The 18,514-nt window shown below is 43.2% G+C and overlaps 1 protein-coding gene across 2 annotated transcripts in view; it reads left to right on the top strand.

Moving 5' to 3' along the window:
- Positions 1-18,514, top strand: part of LOC142776420 (uncharacterized) — a 49,073-nt gene that overhangs the window by 12,324 nt on the left and 18,235 nt on the right. Inside the window, exon 1 of one of the 2 annotated variants that reach the window (XM_075880047.1) lies at positions 9,814-15,000. The exons of the other annotated variant lie outside the window; for it this stretch is intronic. Within the exon in view, the coding sequence (XP_075736162.1) occupies positions 14,332-15,000 (669 nt within the window). The 5' untranslated portion in view covers positions 9,814-14,331. Of the gene's footprint in view, positions 1-9,813; positions 15,001-18,514 lie in introns of those variants that run through there. 2 annotated transcript variants of the gene reach the window in all.

The following is an 18,514-nucleotide window of genomic DNA, read 5'->3' as shown; positions in this document are numbered from 1 at the left end:
ACTCTGTCTTTGACCGCAATCTGGCCCATTTACAGCCAGTGAAGATTTAGATGTTCTAGCCAATTTCTCCCGATCAGAGCGGGTAACTTCCTGCCATTGTCGTTAACAACAATCATGGGTAACGTCATGCTTTGGTCTTTGTACTTCACAGTCACTTGACACTGCCCTTTGAGCTGTATTCGCTCCTCAGTATACGTGCGAAATGACATTTTGCATGGTCCACAATTTACGTGTGAAACTTGAGATTGGTAAACTCGCTCCGGAATAATAGTGACTGCCGCTCCCGTGTCAATCTGCATATTCAGCGCGCGCCCTTCAACCTGTACGCTGATTTCATAAGAGGATTTGGTTGCATTAACTAGATGGTACAGTTCATGCTCCGAGTCCTCGTCAGAACATTAGAGCACATTCGTGCTCTTAGGTCTCGCTCTAGGATTCGGCCACATGTTTTTCAAATATCCTACTTCTGAACATTTCCGACAAACAGAGTTTTTGTACCAACACACTTCACACGAGTGTCCCCTGCCGTGCCGCTCACAAGTTCCGCTCTTGCGAACTTGCCTTGCCTTGGGCTTAGCTGATCTCTCGTCTTGGCGTGGTCGGTCCTTGACAAAGTGCACTGATGCTTCTAGTTCTCTGGACTGCATTTGCTCAATGTCTCGTGCCGCTAGTTCCCTGTTCAGGGCAATTTTACAAGCACCATCAAATGTCAGCTCTCGTTCAGCAAACAGAGTGCGCTGGGTTTCTTCGTTCCGTATACCAGCAACCAATCTATCTCGCAGGGCGCCTTGCAAGAAGTCACCGTAGTTGCATTTCCTGACTAATTTCCACGATGAACTCTTCGACACTTCTCCTCCTGCTGTACGTGCCAGTGAAACCTGCACCGTTCCGCTATTACTGAACTTCTGGGGCTGTAGTGCTCCTTCAGGAGGCGCTTTACTTCTTCGTACGACTTTTGCCCCGGTGCCTCTGGCACAACAAGACTTCTCAGCACTTCGTAAGCCTCTCGGCTTACTATTGTCTAACAGACGGGAAGGCGCTTGGCCTCGGCTATATCATTAGCAGTTAAGAAATGCCCAAAACGCTCTAAGTACGACTCGAAGTTTTGCGTCTTTGGGTCAAACTCTGCTATTTTCACCAGTAGCGGCATTTCGAGAAAATTAGAGATGCTATACTTGTAGTTTCGGCGTTTCCTTGCTTTCACTGGCTAGTCTCGACGTCTCGTAGCCGTTGCTCAGACGAGTACCTCTGCAGGGCGTTGGCTAGGTGATTCCGTATACTCCGGGAGCACGTACTTGGGTGTTCACTGGACGAATGCGCGGTTCGCTTGATTCCGTTCCGTCTGAATGGCTGCCCGAGTGCCGCCTACGTGGGTACGTAGGACCCTCGTCACCATTCGTAATAACGTTATCAGTCAGCCCAGCAGGAATAAAATGCCTTTATTTAGCGCCGATGTGCACATATATACAGTCATGTGACGACACATCAATTGCATACTGATTGTCATCCAGATATCCACTCGATTACCACGAATACAGGGGTCACCCGTTCTATCCTGGAATGCTGCGATGTGACGGCGTGGGAGTAGCTATGCTACAAATTGATTTTGAAAAAGCCTCTGATAAGGTTCTTCATGACCTTCTTTTGTGTGTGATAGACCATGTAAATGTAGGCCATATTGTGTCCGCAACAATAAGCAATGACTTAACACCTCATCAAACTGAAGATTTGCTCGCCCTGTTGAATAGACACCGTTCTCTATTTGACGTGCACTCGCCCGCCCTCAGCATGACTACCACCGCTACTCACAGCATCCAGACTGACGGCTCTCGTATGGTACATCGGCGTCCATATCGCGTGTCTCAGGCAGAACGCAAGATCATCGAGGAAAACGTCTCAGACATGCTACGACGCAACATCATACGTCCTTCCTCGAGTCCCTGGTCATCCCCAGTTGTTCTCGTTCAAAAGAAAGATGGGACAGTGCGTTTCTGCGTCGATTACCGTGCGCTAAACAAAATAACGCGCAAGGATGTTTATCCCCTCCCTCGGATCGACGATGCACTGGATTCATTACAGGGCGCAGAGTATTTTTCCAGCCTCGACCTTAGGTCAGGCTACTGGCAGATACCAGTGTCGGAGTCTGATAAAGAGAAGACCGCCTTTTCAACGCCAGATGGGTTGTACGAGTTCAATGTGATGCCTTTTGGACTCTGTAATGCGCCCGCCACCTTTGAACGCATGATAGACAGCGTATTGCGTGGTTTGAAATGGAAAACATGTCTGTGCTATTTCGATGACATAGTAGTGTTTTCATCCACGTTCTCGCAGCATCTACAATGTCTTGACGAAGTCCTCACATGCCTTGCAAAAGCCGGTCTACAGCTTAACACCAAGAAATGTACCTTTGCTAGCAAGACAATCAAGGTTCTCGGCCACCTTGTCAGCAAAGAAGGAATTCGGCCCGACCCCGAGAAGCTTGCCGCTGTCCTCGATTTTCCTCGTCCACTACGTCAAAAGGACTTGCGCAGCTTTCTTGGGTTATCTTCTTACTTCCGGCGCTTTATACGTAGTTTCGCGGAACTTGCGTGTCCGCTCCATCAACTCCTCGCAAAGAACGTCCCCTTCATTTGGTCCGAAGACTGCGAAAGCGCTTTCACGGCATTGAAGCAAGCCTTCACGTCGGATCCGGTACTGTACCACTTCGATTCCACCGCACCCACCATCCTTCACACCGACGCAAGTAGTCATGGTCTTGGTGCGGTACTCTTGCAGCGTGACAAAAACTCACGCGAACGCGTCGTTGCTTACGCAAGTCGTGCTCTTACCGCTCCAGAAAAGAAATACACTATCACCGAGCAGGAGTGCCTTGCTGTTGTTTGGGCAGTGCAAAGATTCCGACCATATCTTCACGGCCGTCATTTTACCGTCGTGACCGACCATAACGCCCTATGCTAGATTTCATCGCTGAAAAACTTATTGGGTCGCCTTGGTCACTGGGCGCTTCGCTTGCAGGAGTATGATTTCGATGTCGCCTACAGATCTGGGAAGAAGCATCAAGATGCTGATGCTCTATCGCGCTGTCCTTTGCCCAGCGGAAGCAATTCACCGTCGATACTCCAAAACGACAGCACCTCTCCAATCGCAGCGCTAAGTTCATCACCTGCCACCCTATCCGTCCTTGTTTCACAACAACGTGTCGACCAATACTGCCGCACCATTGTTGACCGCTTGATCGGCTCTACTACTCCTCCAAACGCCAGACTCCGTCGACAACTTAAACAATTTAAGCTTGTCGGTGATGCTTTACGTCGCTACGTTTACCACATCGATGGCAACAAGTGGGTACCCGTCATCCCACGTTCTCTGCAACGTGAAGTTCTGGAAGCCTTTCATGATGATCCAACCGCTGCTCATCTAGGCTACCACAAGACTTACGACAAAATACGAAGTCATTGTTTTCGGCCTGGCCTCTCTTCAGCCGTCGCTAAGTACGTCGCCTCCTGTGTCCATTGCCAACGGCGAAAACGACCGACAACTGCTCCGGCTGGCTTAATGCAACCTCTTCCTTACAAGGAGAATACAGTGAATGATTACAAAGAGAATAAAGAGTCATTCGCTTGTCGCGCTCACACTAATTAATTAGTGTGAGCGCGACAAGCGAATGACTCTTTATTCTCTTTGTAATCATCATCACCTGTACATTTTCTTCATCTAAAAATGTCATCACCAGCGTGATTGAGCTCGAGCCTGGCCAAATAAACCGGTTCCTCACAATATTATTAGGGAAGGATTTGCAATGTCGCATAGGCCATGCACTACGCAGTTAATTGTTAATAAGGTGGTCAGTGATCGTATACCAGTGCGTAGATCTCTGCGTCAAGGGTGCCATCTTTCAGCATTACATTTTGGACTGTTTGGTGAATAATTTTGCGAAGAACTGAGAGTGGGGTTCTTTATTCAGAGAAACATAGCTGGCAACTTAGGGGAATACTATAGAATCAATGAAAAGATTGTAGGTATTGTAATTAAACTCAATAAGAGATACAAGATGAAGGTAGTACATGCTTATGCGCCTACATCCAGCCATGATGACGCGTCATTTGAAAGCTTCTATAAGGACGTGGAATCGGCAATGAGTAAGGTAAAAACACAGTATACTATACTGTTGGGAGACTTCAATGCAAAGGTAGGGAAGAAGCAGGCTGGAGACAAGGTACTAGAAGATAATGGCGTCGGTACTAGAAATGCCAAAGGAGAGCTACTAGTAGAATTCGCAGAACGCAATAATTTACGGATTTTGAATACCTTCTACCGAAAACGAGGAAACCGCAAGTGGACATGGAGGAGCCCTAATGGCGAAAATAAAAACGAAATAAACTTTGTAATGAGTGCACACCCAGGCGTCGTGCAGGATGTGGAAGTGCTTGGCAAGGCACGATGCAGTGATCATAGAATGGTATGGTCTAAAATTCGCCTAGACTTGAACAAGGAATGACAGAAACTGATACGCAAGAAGCCACTCAATGAGCTAGCACTAAGAGGGAAAGTACAGGAAATAAGAGTCTCGCTTCAGGTCAGGTACTCTGCTGTTATCGAAGAAACCAACCTTAGCGTAGACGAAATGAATGATAATCTATCGAGTATCATTACGGAGTGTGCAGTGGACGTTGGAGGTACGGTATTTAGACAGGACACTTGCAAGCTGTCCCAGGAAACGAAGAATCTCATTAAGAAGCTTCAAAGTATGAAAGCCTCCAGTACAACATACTAATTAGAGTTGGTAGAGCTTTCGAAGTGGAATAATATGCGTAAGGTATTCGATGTAAGAAGGTATAACACGGAGAGAATTGAACACGTTCTCGAAAACGGAAGAAGCGTCAAAGCAGTGAAGAGAAAACTTGGGATAGGCGAATCTTCGATGTATGCACTAAGAGACAAGGAAGGAAAAATAACTACTAATATGAATAGGATAGTTAAAATACCGGAGGAGTTTTACAGAAATCTGTACAGTAGCTTGGACAACCACGAGCTTAATATAAGAGCTAGCTGTAACCCAGGTGACACCCCACCAGTAATGAGAGAAGTCGGAAAAGCCTTGGAGAACATTCAAAAATGCAAAGCTTCTGGTGAGGATCAGGTAGCATCAGATCTGCTGAAAGATGGAGGACAAATTGTGTTAGAAAAACTAGCCACCCTGTTTACGAGGTGTCTCTTGACGGGAAGAGTACCAGAATCTTGGAAGAATGCTAACATCATCTTAATACAAAAAAAGGAGATGACGAGGGTTTGAAGAGTTACAGGCCAATAAGCTTGCTCTCCGTAGTATACAAGCTATTTACAAAGGTAATAACTAACAGAATAAATACAACCATAGAATTCAGTCAACCAAATGAAAAAGCAGGATTTCGAACAGGCTGCTCAACAATCGACCAAATTCATACTATCAATCTCGCATTAGAGAAATGCTCAGAATATAGCCAACCACTATAAATCGCCTTTATAGATTGCGAGAAGGCGTTTGATTCAGTAGAAATGTCAGCTGTCATGCAGACACTGCGGAATCAGGGCGTCGACGAAGCATATATATGAATCCTTGAAGGAATCTACAGGGACCAACAGCTACCATAGTGCTTCATGAAGAGAGCCACAGAATACCAATCAAGAAGGGTGTAAAGGCAGGGGGATACAATCTCCGCAATGCTATTTACCGCATGCTTAGAGGAAGTTTTCGGAGGCCTAAAATGGGAACCGTTAGGTATAAGAGTTAATGAGGAGTACCTTAGTATTCTGCGCTTCGCCAATGTCATTGCGTTGCCTAGTAACTCTGGGGATAAATTACAACTTATGATTACGGACTTAGACAACGAGAGCAGAAAGATAGGTTTTCAAATTTATCTGCAGAAAACGAAAGTAACCTCGGAAAATAGCAGTGCTTCGAGATAGGTAATAGTGAACGTTAAGTTTTAAAAGACTATGTCTACATAGGACAGGTAATAATCACGGAGCCGAACCACGAGATTGAACTAACTAGAAGAATAAGAATAAGGTGGAGCACATTTGGCAAGCACTCTCAAATTATGACAGTTAGATTGCCACTATCCCTCAAGAGGATGATATATAATGGAGCAGCTACTTGGAGACTTACAAAGAGGGTTCAGCGTAAATTGGGAATGACGCAGCAAGCAATGGAAAGCAAAATGGTAGGTGTAACCTCAAGAGAAAAGAATAGAGCACAGTGGATCAAAAAACAAACCGGGGTTAAGGATATCCTAGTTGAAATCAATAAGAGGAAATGAAAATTAGCCGGCCATGTAGCGCGTAAACAGGTTAACCGCTGGTCATTGAGGGTCACTAACTGAATTCCCAGAGTAGGCAAGCGGGTTAGGGGGAGACAGAAGGATAGGTGGGCAGATGAGATTAAGAGGTTTGCGAGTGTTAAATGGTGGCAGGAAGCACAGGACCAAGTTGATTGGCGGAACATGGGAGAGGCCTTAGTCCTGCAGTGGAAGTTGTCAGGCTAATGATGATGGTGATGATGATGAGGATGATGGTGATGATGATGAGGATGATACAGAGTGACGTGATACGTGGCTTTAAATTACAAGAAGTAGAGGTGCGTTTGCTGGCCTACACCGATGATGTTGCCACATTCTGTAGTGACTAAGAGATCATACTGCATGTTGTTAAAACGGTCATGTGCTTTTGTGTTGCCAGTAGAAGTACTGTGAACTGGGAAAAGTGCCACGGATTCTGGCACGGCTAGTGGCCGTCTACTCCCGACACTTTCGCCAACCTAAGTTTCTTTACCCCTCCTGTTAGGTATTAGGAGTACCCCTGGGCAATGATATTGAGAGTGAACCACACTGGCATGAGAAAATTGATAAACCACAAGAAAAATAAAAAAAATGGAATGGCTCTAACCTGTCAGTTATTGCTAAGGTGACAGTATAGAACCCATTTCTCATAAGTAAATTGTGGTACGTCATGCAAGTAATTCACTGTTTGAGAATAAATGCCCAAAAGGTCCATCGCACATTCACAGTGCTTATTTTGGGCTCCACATGAGTGTGAAGTAGCAAAATAAACTCGTTTATGCGAGTCCGTGATGGTGGGCTTGGATTAGGTCATTTGTTTTTGCGACAAATTGTTAGCCAATTTATGTTTTAAAAGAATGTAGAACATCCCTTCCTGCCAGCGAAGGTTATGTCATGCTTTACCCGAACTCATTGTTTCGACTGAGCATAATCACGGAAGCATTCGCGGTTTCCTAAAAGCAGTAGTTATGTCAGCGCGCTGATTGTTCAGTCGACTTTCAATGAGCTATTTATGTCTTGTAAATAGGAAAAATTGTACAGAGACTTTCGTGAAATCGTGTGGCCCATGCCACTCTATAACTCTATAAAACTCAGTATTGTACAAAAACAGGAAAAGACGTGCTTAAGCGAGTAAAAAAGATGCCCGTACCACCTGGTGTTAAAACGTATTTCTTTCGCTTGCACACTAGCACGCTTACAGTGAAGACTTGGATGAATGAAACAGGTTTTTTTGACTATCCTGGTGTGTACAATGTGACATACGCAAACGAGACGGAACAATTGACCATGTATTCCTGGACTGTTGGGGTGCAGTGTTCATGTGGGATATTTTGCAGCGGACCCTTAGGAAAGATTTCCCTTTGCATCCTCAAGAAATCCAGCTTTTGGCCATCGACAGTGAAGATGGTGTTCCATAGGACCCCAATAATGATTTTTTGTACTGCACAGTGGGTGAAGATGTCGTATGTCAGTGCGAAATGTCGATGCTGAAGCTAGATCAGCGAGTCAATGTTTAAAAAAAGTCTTTAGAGATTTGTTGAAGAACAGAAGTCTCCCACACATGTGCCAGTATGGTTACCGCAGGTAGAAGTATTATCAAAACAGCGCACCGTTTACAGTGACATTATGCAAGTCAATAGAACTTTTTTAAACATTCATTTTCTTTTGTGCAGTTAAAATGTTTCGTTCATATGTATATACTGAAGCTGGTAATGAAAAAAAAAGTCCACAGCTGATTTCGTAGATTAGTGGACTGTAGAAGCGCCATATTGTGCAATGGTTATCCATAGGTCACTGGTTTGAATCCGGCTCGACGTATTTTTTTCGCCGTGCGTTATCCTTTTTTTTCGCTAATATTGCTATGTTTGATTCTCTTTATCTGCCTTGCCTGTGGAGTATAGCGTATACCGTCAAGAAGTAATTGTCAGTGTATGCTGATGTACGATGGTTGCGAATAAGTGCGTTGAAATAGAGCTTGTAAAAACCCACGAATCATTTCGCCAATAGCTCAGTTCGTAGAGTGGTGGACTGTAGAAGCGCAATATTGTTCAATGGTTACCCATAGGTCAATGGTTTGAATCCGGCTCGATGGAGTTTTTTTTTTTGCGGGCGTTATTCTATTTTTTTGGTAATGTTGCTTTGCTTAATTCGCTTTATTTGTCTTAGCTATGGAGTAGTATATAACGTTAACAAGTAATTGTTGGTGTATGTTGATGTACAATGCTTGCGAATAAGTTCGTTGAAATAGAGCTTGTAAAACATCAGAAACCGGTCCGTGGATAGCTCAGTTGGTAGAGCGGTGGACTCTAGAAGGTTCGAATCCGGCTCAGCGGAGTTTTTTTTTTGGCGTGTGTTACCCTATTTTTCGCTAATATTGTTGTTTGATTCCCTTTATCTGTGTTGCCTGTGGAGTGTGGTGTATAACGTCAACAAGTAATTGTCGGTGTATGCTGATGTGCGATGGTTGCGAATACTTGCGTTGAAGTTGAACTTGTAAAACCCCACGAATTGTTACGCCGATAGCTCAGTTAGTATTCCACTTCCGGCCGTGCTGGGCCACTATACCAGGAACATGGATGAATCGTCATCACTGGCTCGTTCAAACCACTGGCCCCCTTAAAATAAAGGGTACGCATTAGCAGCAAACGCAAGTCAAGATGATGCACGAAACCTCAAGCGCTTGCGGCGAGCCAGACGAGACGACAGGCTTCGCAGCAAAAAGACTCAGGCAACCTAAATGCAAAGGTTGAAATGTACAAAATACAAGGCACACTTTCTGGATAAATACTTAAATTTATTCGCAAAGTGTGTGATTTGCTATGGCTCAGTATTCTGTATCAAATAAATGTCGTGTACGAAAGCAATACACTGGCAATCCACCTTCCAGCATTGGAATGGCTCCTCAATTTTCAGTTATTGCCACCCTAGTGGATTTTGACAATTAAGATATGCCCAGGATACCGACACAAATTTACCGCACCTTAAGTATCCGTGGAATAGCTCTTGAGGAAGCACAAGGCAAATGAGAAGTTACGCTAACAAAACTGCGATGCAGAATGCCGTCATTAAATATTTATTTACACATGCCTAGATTCGTTCCTTCCCACCATTGTATTTTTTGTAATCATGCAGAAACGATCCAGCCCTTCATTATTGTGTGTAGCAGATATCAAAGCAGAAGGAAAAGCTTTTATCTATTTACCCTAAATATAGCCATCGTTTATCTCATAAGTTCATCTTCAGGATCAGTAGCATTGCAATAAGAGACAGCAAAAATATCGCAAATAATTTCTCTTCCATATAGATTATACTTTTCGCATATCCTTCGCCCCTTTTTTCTCATCTCTCTGTGTGCCTTTTTTATTTATATAACATTTTCCTTTGCAAATTATACTGAAGCACGCTTCGTGCCCATCCCTCGCGATAGGTTGTGCCGTTCTTCCGAGAATCATCATCATATTAACCAATGCACAAGCCCATTACGAAATACTCTTCTCGAAGGCAAGCCATTGACATAGTTAGAGACAGGGCTTTTGGGTACTATGGCATTACAGTGCGCTACACTTCCAGTATAGACTCATATCTTTCGCAGGCTATTGAAACTGCTGTAGAAATGGCAGTGAGTAAGGCAATATATAAACCGATATGTAACCTATCCGACTGTTTGGTGCAAATTATTTTAAATCAGATTGGGCAAAGAGTACAGACTAGTACAGAACCTGCAGTATCGGACTTTACCAGCGATGCCACTCAGCTACGCAATGTAGTGTTGGACGAACTTTCTGTATCTGCAGACAAGGCTAAGCAGTCAGGAACAGACGTGCACTTGGACCGACATATGCCTCAGCCGAGCACAAGTGCAGCAACGGATATGGAACTCGAAGTGCTAACTAATAAATGTACCAGATCCCCTATCTTCACCGATCTGAAGGCCAAAACTAAACGGAATGAATCAGGCATTTCGCGTAAAGATGCGAACAAGGGCTCGCCATGTGCCGCTGCGGTGCGCCCAACACCATTGGTCAGTTGAGGGTAATACAGTGTAATAGCCGTTCTATATTCTGTGCCTCAACCGACGTACATTTGTTTCAAAATAATTTTATTCTTGACATTTTAATTCTCGAAGGAACTTGGCTTACACCAGATAAAATTTTCCATCTTGCAGGTTTTCGTTCTTCTCGATTAGATCACCTATCACTTGGTGGTGGTTTAATGATTCTTGTATCAGGTAAATTATGCCGTAGGGCGAAAATGTCTTTCTGAATGTTAGACTCCGATTGTAAAAAATTAAGCATTAGACTACTGTCGCCACAGCTACCACCTTTTTTCAGTTTTAAATTGTTGCTTCCCCTCCGGTGTGCAAAGTACGCGATATCTTGACAGTGTTGTGGTACCATGCAGAAAAGAAATTGTACTCACAGGAGACTTTGATTCACATAATTTGTCTCGGGGCCTAAGGACAAATTCTTGTGGTAGGCGACTGTGGGAATGCACTATTGATTCCAACCTCTCATGTCTAAATAAAGGCCATGCAACACTTGTCCGAGGTCAGACTTGCTCAGTATTAGATTAAGCGTTTTGCTCCAATGAAATCAAGGTTTTCTCATGGGCTGTTCTGGATTCGGCAACTAACAGCGATCATCCTCCTGTAATTTTAAATATTACTAGTCCAACAATAACTTTACATCAGCCAAAACGCACATACATCAACCATAGCGAATTTCAAGCCTGCCTCCATTCTGCCATTTCTAAGCTTCGAAATGCCAGTACTAAGAAGATTGCATCGACGATTGGTTCAATGCTGAAGAGATCTAGAAACAATTCTGAATTTTCTATTCCATCGAATAAATGATCCTCCTCTTGTTGGTGGAACGATGAGTGTACGCGCGATTATAGAAGAAGAAAAGGCGCTTGAAGAAAACTTTTGAAGAAAACTTCTTCATAATCAAAGCCCAAACAACTTGAAGGACTATCAATTCCTTGCTGACGTATTTAACCGTACTAGAACCACGCGAATGAAGAATACGACAGTAGAAATTTCGATTATGTTGCAAAATCAAGAAATAAGCGTGCTCTGTTCGCTTACTTTCGGACAAAAAAGTACTGCCAGAACCTTTAACGTTGCAGTCATGTGTTTTGACGCCGCAAGAAATGGACACAAGTTTGGTACGCCGCTTTACTGCTAATCTTTTGGCTATTCGGCCCATGCTAGAAAACTTGCACGAATTTCCAAAAGTTTCTTTAGCTGAATTGAGTCAGACAGTATTATGCTTACCGAGGACAGCTGCTGGACCAGATGGACTTATGAACTGCACGTTAAAACTTTTACTTCAGGAATCACCTACTCTTTTCCTAGAACTAGTGAATAATTCGTTAGAGAATGCATGGATACCCCCTGAATAGAAGCTCTCCAAAATTATATTTTTGCTTAAAAATGAAAATGAAGCATACATGTTGGATAACGTAAGGCCAATCGCACTGACATCAAATTTAGTGAACCTGGTTGAGAGAATCATCAATATACGAAATAATGAACTTATAACTGTGAGGTCAATTCTAAGTTCTGTCAAACCGGGTTCAGGGCTGGTTGTTAAATTTGGGATGTCCACGTTGATTAAGAAAGTAGGCTTCAGTTAGCTCGGCTGCATAACAAATATGCAGCTTTAGTTACGTTAGACATCGCTAAAGCATATGATACCGTAGAGCACTGTATTTTGAACGATCGATTAGAATACCCTAATTTTCCATCATACATAGTAGCGTGGGTTCACAATTTTCTTGCAGACATGAAGTTTTAATGTTTTAAAGATGAGTTTTCATCATATACTCATACACAAACGAGGGGAGTATTGCAAGGCTCAGTGCTTTCGCCGGTGCTATTTAATTTACTAATGACCACCGTTCCACGTAAACAGGCTGCAAGAACCTATGTTTATGCAGACGATATGGCGTTTTTTGAATTAGCAGATAACATTCAGACCTTTTACGGACGGCTGTATACTTACCTTAACATAATAAAGAGCTGGCTCGATGGCAGCTGCTTTCTACTTAATCCGAGTAAATTTGCCCTCCTTGTTTTCCCGCTTCAAAACCCCGTACACATCTTTTTGTCTTACCATCATGAGGATATACCACAGGTGGAATCTGTTAAATACCTTGGCGTAATTTATCACACATCTCTTAACTGGCGACCTCATATCGAATATGTCGCCAGAAAAGGTGTTCGGGCCACTGGCATATATTAAGCTAAGCAACTACCGCATAAGTACGAAAAGAGGCACATTGGTAATGATAGATTTCATGTACATTCGTACTATTTGGAATTTGGTTGTGTAGATTTCTCTGGAGTTCCAGCTTACAAAATGCGGCCTCTAATTCTTCTGGAAAAAGAAGCTTTGCGCTTATGCCTTGGGCTGCCTAAAACAGTTGCTAACAATGTGTTGTATCTATAATCGATGGTCCCTGCTCTTTCTTGAAATATTCGCCTTCTGACTGTTCAAACATTCTTAAGAATTTATAAATAACCATTACGACACTCAGAAACAGCCTTTATTTCCAGCCCGAAATCATTTTTTGGTGCTAGATGGCTGCGATTTCACACCACACAAATTATATTTGTGGAAACATTACTGAAGCCTCTAAACTTATCTATATGCGACGTCATGCCTAGTCGTGATAATTCATACGCTTTGGAAATTCAATTTGACAATATTTTTTATAAAAACGCCAAATTACTTCCCCATAATATTGTGGATGGTTTACTACAAGATCATCTGCGCAGTATTACAACAAACCTCATTATAGCTGCAGACGCATCACAATGTGACGAAAAGTCAGAGGTTGGTATTTTCAGCCCCACTTTGGTTTGGAGTTTTTGCTTTCAACTACTTGATTTAATGCCCGTTTTTGTGGCTAAATTTCTGACAGTAGTGCTCACTTTACGCAAGGTAAATACAGCAATTGCATCAGCTGTCATAAAAATAGATTCCCTATTTCTCTGTGTGGCGCTTTCAGTTGGTGCTGATAATCAAGTAACAAAGGCGTTCCGTTCACTAGTACCTGCGCATTTGAGAAAAGTTCGACTAGTTTGGGTGCCTGGACATAAAGGCTTATTCGAAAATGAAATAGCTGATTCCTTAGCTAAGTCGTCAATTAGCGAACTGATTTTACCACACTGCCCATCGTCCGTTTATGTGACTGCTGCACGATTCCGCAGACGTACGCTTGCGGAAGTCTTTAGAGGATCAGCACTAGCAAACTCTACCGAATATTTCCATTTATAATATCCCGGGCGAAGAGACTCTCCGAACTAGTAAACAAGAAGTAGCTATCAAAAGGCCGTGTTGCCGGGTACCAAATCTAAATTTCTATAAACACAAGTGTGCTCAGGCATTTTCGCCACTGTGCGCGTTCTGTGATGAACTTGAAACAATAGATAATTTTTTTTTGACCTGAAGGCAGTTTAACACATTACGAAAAACTCTATTAGAAATACGTTTACGTGGTATTGGTATTGACTTATCTCTTCACGCCATTTTGCCTTTTGGAGCTTCCATTTCTGGGTTCTCTACTGCAACAGCATGCGCGGCCGTCCAGGACTATTTTGATGAATCTAATATACTGACTAATTATTCTGTTTCATTATTCTAACGTGTCTATAAAATTATATAGGTATAAATCAGATTATTTCTCTTTTCTGAGAATAAACTCGTTTTTCATTGAAAGAGTTGTATGCATTAGATCAACTATCATACTTTCCTAGGTTGTCAGTAATCTTTCTATTATATCTCCAATATTTTAAATCTGAACAATAATTTCTAAAACCACTCGATTATTGGCCAATCCCCCATAGCTGGTATGCGCCACGATCAAAACGTTAACGAGAACAAGAACGCTTGAATCCGGTGCGCGTGCCGTGAGGCAGCGAAGACAAAGAAGTGACAACGTCACGTGCACCGTTGCCTCGTTCTGCTTGTAACCTTCCTTCGATTGTCCACGTTTGCATTTGGCGAGAATGCAGCCCGTTCAAGGGGAGCCTCAGTGTTGCGGGGACGCCGAGCATTCCAGCGTCGTCTCACCACCACGCCGGACTTTGCCCAGCGAATGGACGCCTTCACCGACGGGGGCTGCATCGTCACCAGCTGATTTATGTTTCCTGGCAGAAGGTCCGTGGCAAGCACCTTCTTTGCCATCAGATCGTAGCTTTGCGAGATACTACTACGAAGATGGCTCACGGCCTGTTTCCGAGCAGACGCTGGATCCCGAATCCTTGAGTGAGCCCTCGAAACCCCACCGTGTCGAGTTCCTGAGTGTCGTCCTTGGCATCGCTTTTGCAAGGCTACTCCTAGGGATCAGGCTGCCCATTGTCCACAACTCGCTGTCGCCTTACGATGTCACACCAGACGTCACGGATGATGCTTTCGAGCGGCGGCTGGAAATAGCGCCCAACACCGTTGGCCAGCGATTCATTCCGAGGAGGGTCGTACATCCGGACGTGGATGAAAAAGGAAACAGGAGAACGATGACCAGTGCTCGCACAAGAGTCCGAGTCGCGGGCAGGGCTGCAAAAGAAAGGACAGCTCTACTACTCCTGATGAGGGGGACGACTAGCCCATATACGACTCCGCCAGTTACCGCAGCCACAACTGGGGCTCACGAAAAAGAGGACGTGCAACTGAGGCGTGTAAGTTGGCTCTTTATCTGTGATGTAATCCATGTATGCCTTGAAGTCTTCCGTTAATGAAATTAGGGCTGTGGGCAGCTAATCAATTTGTTCACGAAATAGTTTTTTTTCTTTTCTGTTAGGGCCTTTTAGGGCATATTTTACACTTGCGATATGGAAGTAGAGTAATAACATCACAAAGTGGCCCTTGCATGAAATAAATACTAATTACCTGCATGTTCAAAATGTTTGCAGGAAAGCTGCAGGAATGGATTTTTTTAACTGCTATTTATAAAGAAACTTATAAAACTGTTCATGGGGACGCGAGTGGGTTTTCTAGCCTATATTTAACATACGTATGATGTCAATGGGAATGAATGCGTTTCGTTGGTACAGATCCATTCTAAAAATGCAGCACTAATTCAAACATGAACGAAAAAACCTCAGAGGAGTACGGGTGTCGTCCTCATGTGAAGTAAACCTCAACCTATTGCGTAGTGGAGCTTAACACGGGAAATGTACTATTGCACGCATGAGTTTTTATGGTCAATATATTTGTCATTTTGCATAATTTACTTTGTCACGACTCATTATTGGCTTCCAACTTCAACATCAGACCCAGACAAAATTTAGTTGTAATTAGTGAGCGTCTGTAAGTATTCAAGGTTACATTGTAACTTTTTGTGCGAATCTCATTCGTTTCGTCAGTAAGTCATTCAAGCGGAATTCGCTCAGTTGGGCTGTAGTTAGTATAAAGAATTGACGGACTGCAAAAATGATATAAACGGAAAGAAAGAAAAAAAAACGTCATATCCTGTCTCGCACGGTCTCCCGCCATACCTGTCACACCGGGCAAAAGTCTTCTCTCGTAGAATGGAGACAAAGTGGCTTACTAATAGAAATACTTCCTGACAATGCCGTAACTTTGTAGCTGTACTATGAAGTTGAGATATGCATGGTTTACCTCCTTTTACATCTGCATCGAGCTAAATGCATCAAATTTGACTGGTATCGTTCAATACCTTCGTTTCTGCTTTGGGTGTTTTATACAATATGAAATACTAAAACTGGGGTGACCTGAAGCAAAAAGGTATCTGGGGTTGGGTACAAAAGTAAAACTGAAGTAACGCGAACGTCGACATCAAAATAAAACGGCGCACAAGGTCGAAGACGTGAAGAACTTGAGGCACGAGCGCTGCGTGTACACTGTCTGAAAAGGATTAGATAACAAGACAAATTCAATACGCTTCACGAATGCCAGAGCAGTCAGCATTGGGATAACATTGATTTGTTATTGTTTTGTTTTATTGCTGCAAAATAACACGTTTTGAATGTAGGAAGCTATATAATAGTATGATATTAGAAACTGTGAAATGAAGAAAGTTTATAATGTTGAAGTATATGATTTGGTCAATATCGAACTACTGATTCACCGTACAAGCTCAAAATGGAGAAAAAGATTGACAGACGCAGAAATGTGAATCGAATCAATTGTACATTAGGTAACGAGGCTTTTAAGGTTCTCCGTAGGACCAAGGCTTAATCAACACTTAAGATGTGGTGCAGTTTTGGCTGTCATGGCGGCGTTCTGTCCTTTCTTTTATTGCGATAGCAATTTTGCCGCATTTTCATCATCACTCTGAGGTTCCTTATAGAGCATCAAAGAACGAAAACATCGTCTCTTGTGTCATATGCTCTATGTGCAAGGGAAAGCGTACAATTGCAGGATATGACCGCAGCTGAAGCGCAGAGGCTGCGCACCAGCCATCGTTTGTAGCGCGAGATGCCCATCAGGGGGTCCAGAAGTGTAAAGATGCATCCGCATTCATGTGATTTTCTGGCGACAGTGACAAACAAAAGCCACGAGCGAGAAGATTTGTTGTCGTGGAGGCCCGTGCGTCGTCGCCACTTCTCGCGTCAGCTATTTCTGTAAAACTAAAAAAAAGATCGTCTCTCGGCCGAACACCAGCGTGGCGATTTTCGACAACATGGCTGCGCCCCTGGACCTCGCTTCGGTTGCAATTTGCTCTCAATGTTGTTATCGGCCCGTACTTCAAATGATGCAAGTAATAAAATATCTTTTTTACATTCGCATCTCAATCTAAGAGGGAGTGTGCGGCCGTGTTTTGTTTTAAATCTTGTTATCGCAGGGGTCTTTTAATGTTTAGACGGTAGTGGGGCAATTTGGTCGCTTGCGGCAATGCGAACTCGTCATGCGAATTGCGTCGTAGCCGTCGTAGCATACGCTTCGGGGCACCCTGTCGCGTTAAAAACAAATAGTCTGAAAGAAAAAAAGAAGGTCGTGACATACTTTTGTGGCTTTTTTAGGCCACACAAGACAGCAATAAGTTTGGCATGTTGTCATCTAGCTGCATTTATACAATTCTTTTCGCAAGTTAGGGGTATATGCGTGATTGTTTTCACTATAGGAATATTGAGACTGTCGCCGACATGTGATTGAAGTCGTTGCGACGTGACGGCGCGACGGGGCAAGTTTGTCGCTGCCGCTTGTCGCTCTTGCTGGAAAATTGCTTGCGTGTGGTTGGGCCTTGACTGGCACTCTGAGCTTCTGGGTGCCGTCACGCACATACTGCCTTGACAAGGATCGGAATACAGCTTATATCCTAATACGTGGAGCTTGCACTGAAGCGATGACAGCACGAAGCTGACTTCACTCTTTGCAGTGGGCGTGACCACTTACAACTGTGTTTTGTTGAGTTACCCCGGGTCGGATGCTAAAAGATAAGCTAGCCTTACTTCCTGCAACATTCCGATTAGCTGTTATCATATCTATTAGCCCGCATGGTGACAGTACTATTTTTCAGTATTTGCGTGGCGCATTAATAGCTCGATATAGAAAGAATTTCAGATTCACTGCAAGAGTGAAGCGCTTAATGTGATAACAAATTTTAATGATGTACGAAGTAAAGTTCGTATGAATCCCATCTCACGTAACTCCATGAAACGCTGGTTTAAGGGAAGACGACTGTCTGGCGTTCTCGACGCGAAAGTATAAGCGATAAGAGATCAACACGTGGAAATGTATAAAAGCATTGTTCTGATGTCTGCTGTATATATATATATATATATATATATATATATATATATATATATATATATATATATATATATATATATATATATATATATATATATATATATATATATATATACGTCATACACAAAGTAAGAAGTGTATACCTAAGGGCTCGTTTTTACTTGTTTTGATGCAATATGATGAGATCTAACAGACAATAATGCCAAGGAGTGTATAAGGGAAGTTATAAGAAGCAATGTAATGTAAAGAACCAATGTAACACGGAAAACACGGAAAAATGAGCCCTTGGGTATACACTTTTTTCACTTATTTATTAACGAGGGCCTCGTACTGGCAGACTTGGTGCCGTTAGGTTGTATACGAGGGACTATTGGTCAGTTGCCCGCTCGTAATAAGTTCACGTTCTACGTGACGCCACACAGGCTCATAAAAAGGTGTTCCACACTCGCCGGTATGGCTACAGATGGCGCTGACTGA

Source organism: Rhipicephalus microplus, chromosome X (genome assembly GCF_043290135.1).
Source record: "Rhipicephalus microplus isolate Deutch F79 chromosome X, USDA_Rmic, whole genome shotgun sequence".
Lineage (NCBI taxonomy): Eukaryota > Metazoa > Arthropoda > Arachnida > Ixodida > Ixodidae > Rhipicephalus > Rhipicephalus microplus.
The sequence above is the reverse complement of the archived record's forward strand: the minus strand, read 5'-3'. Positions and strand labels throughout refer to the sequence as shown.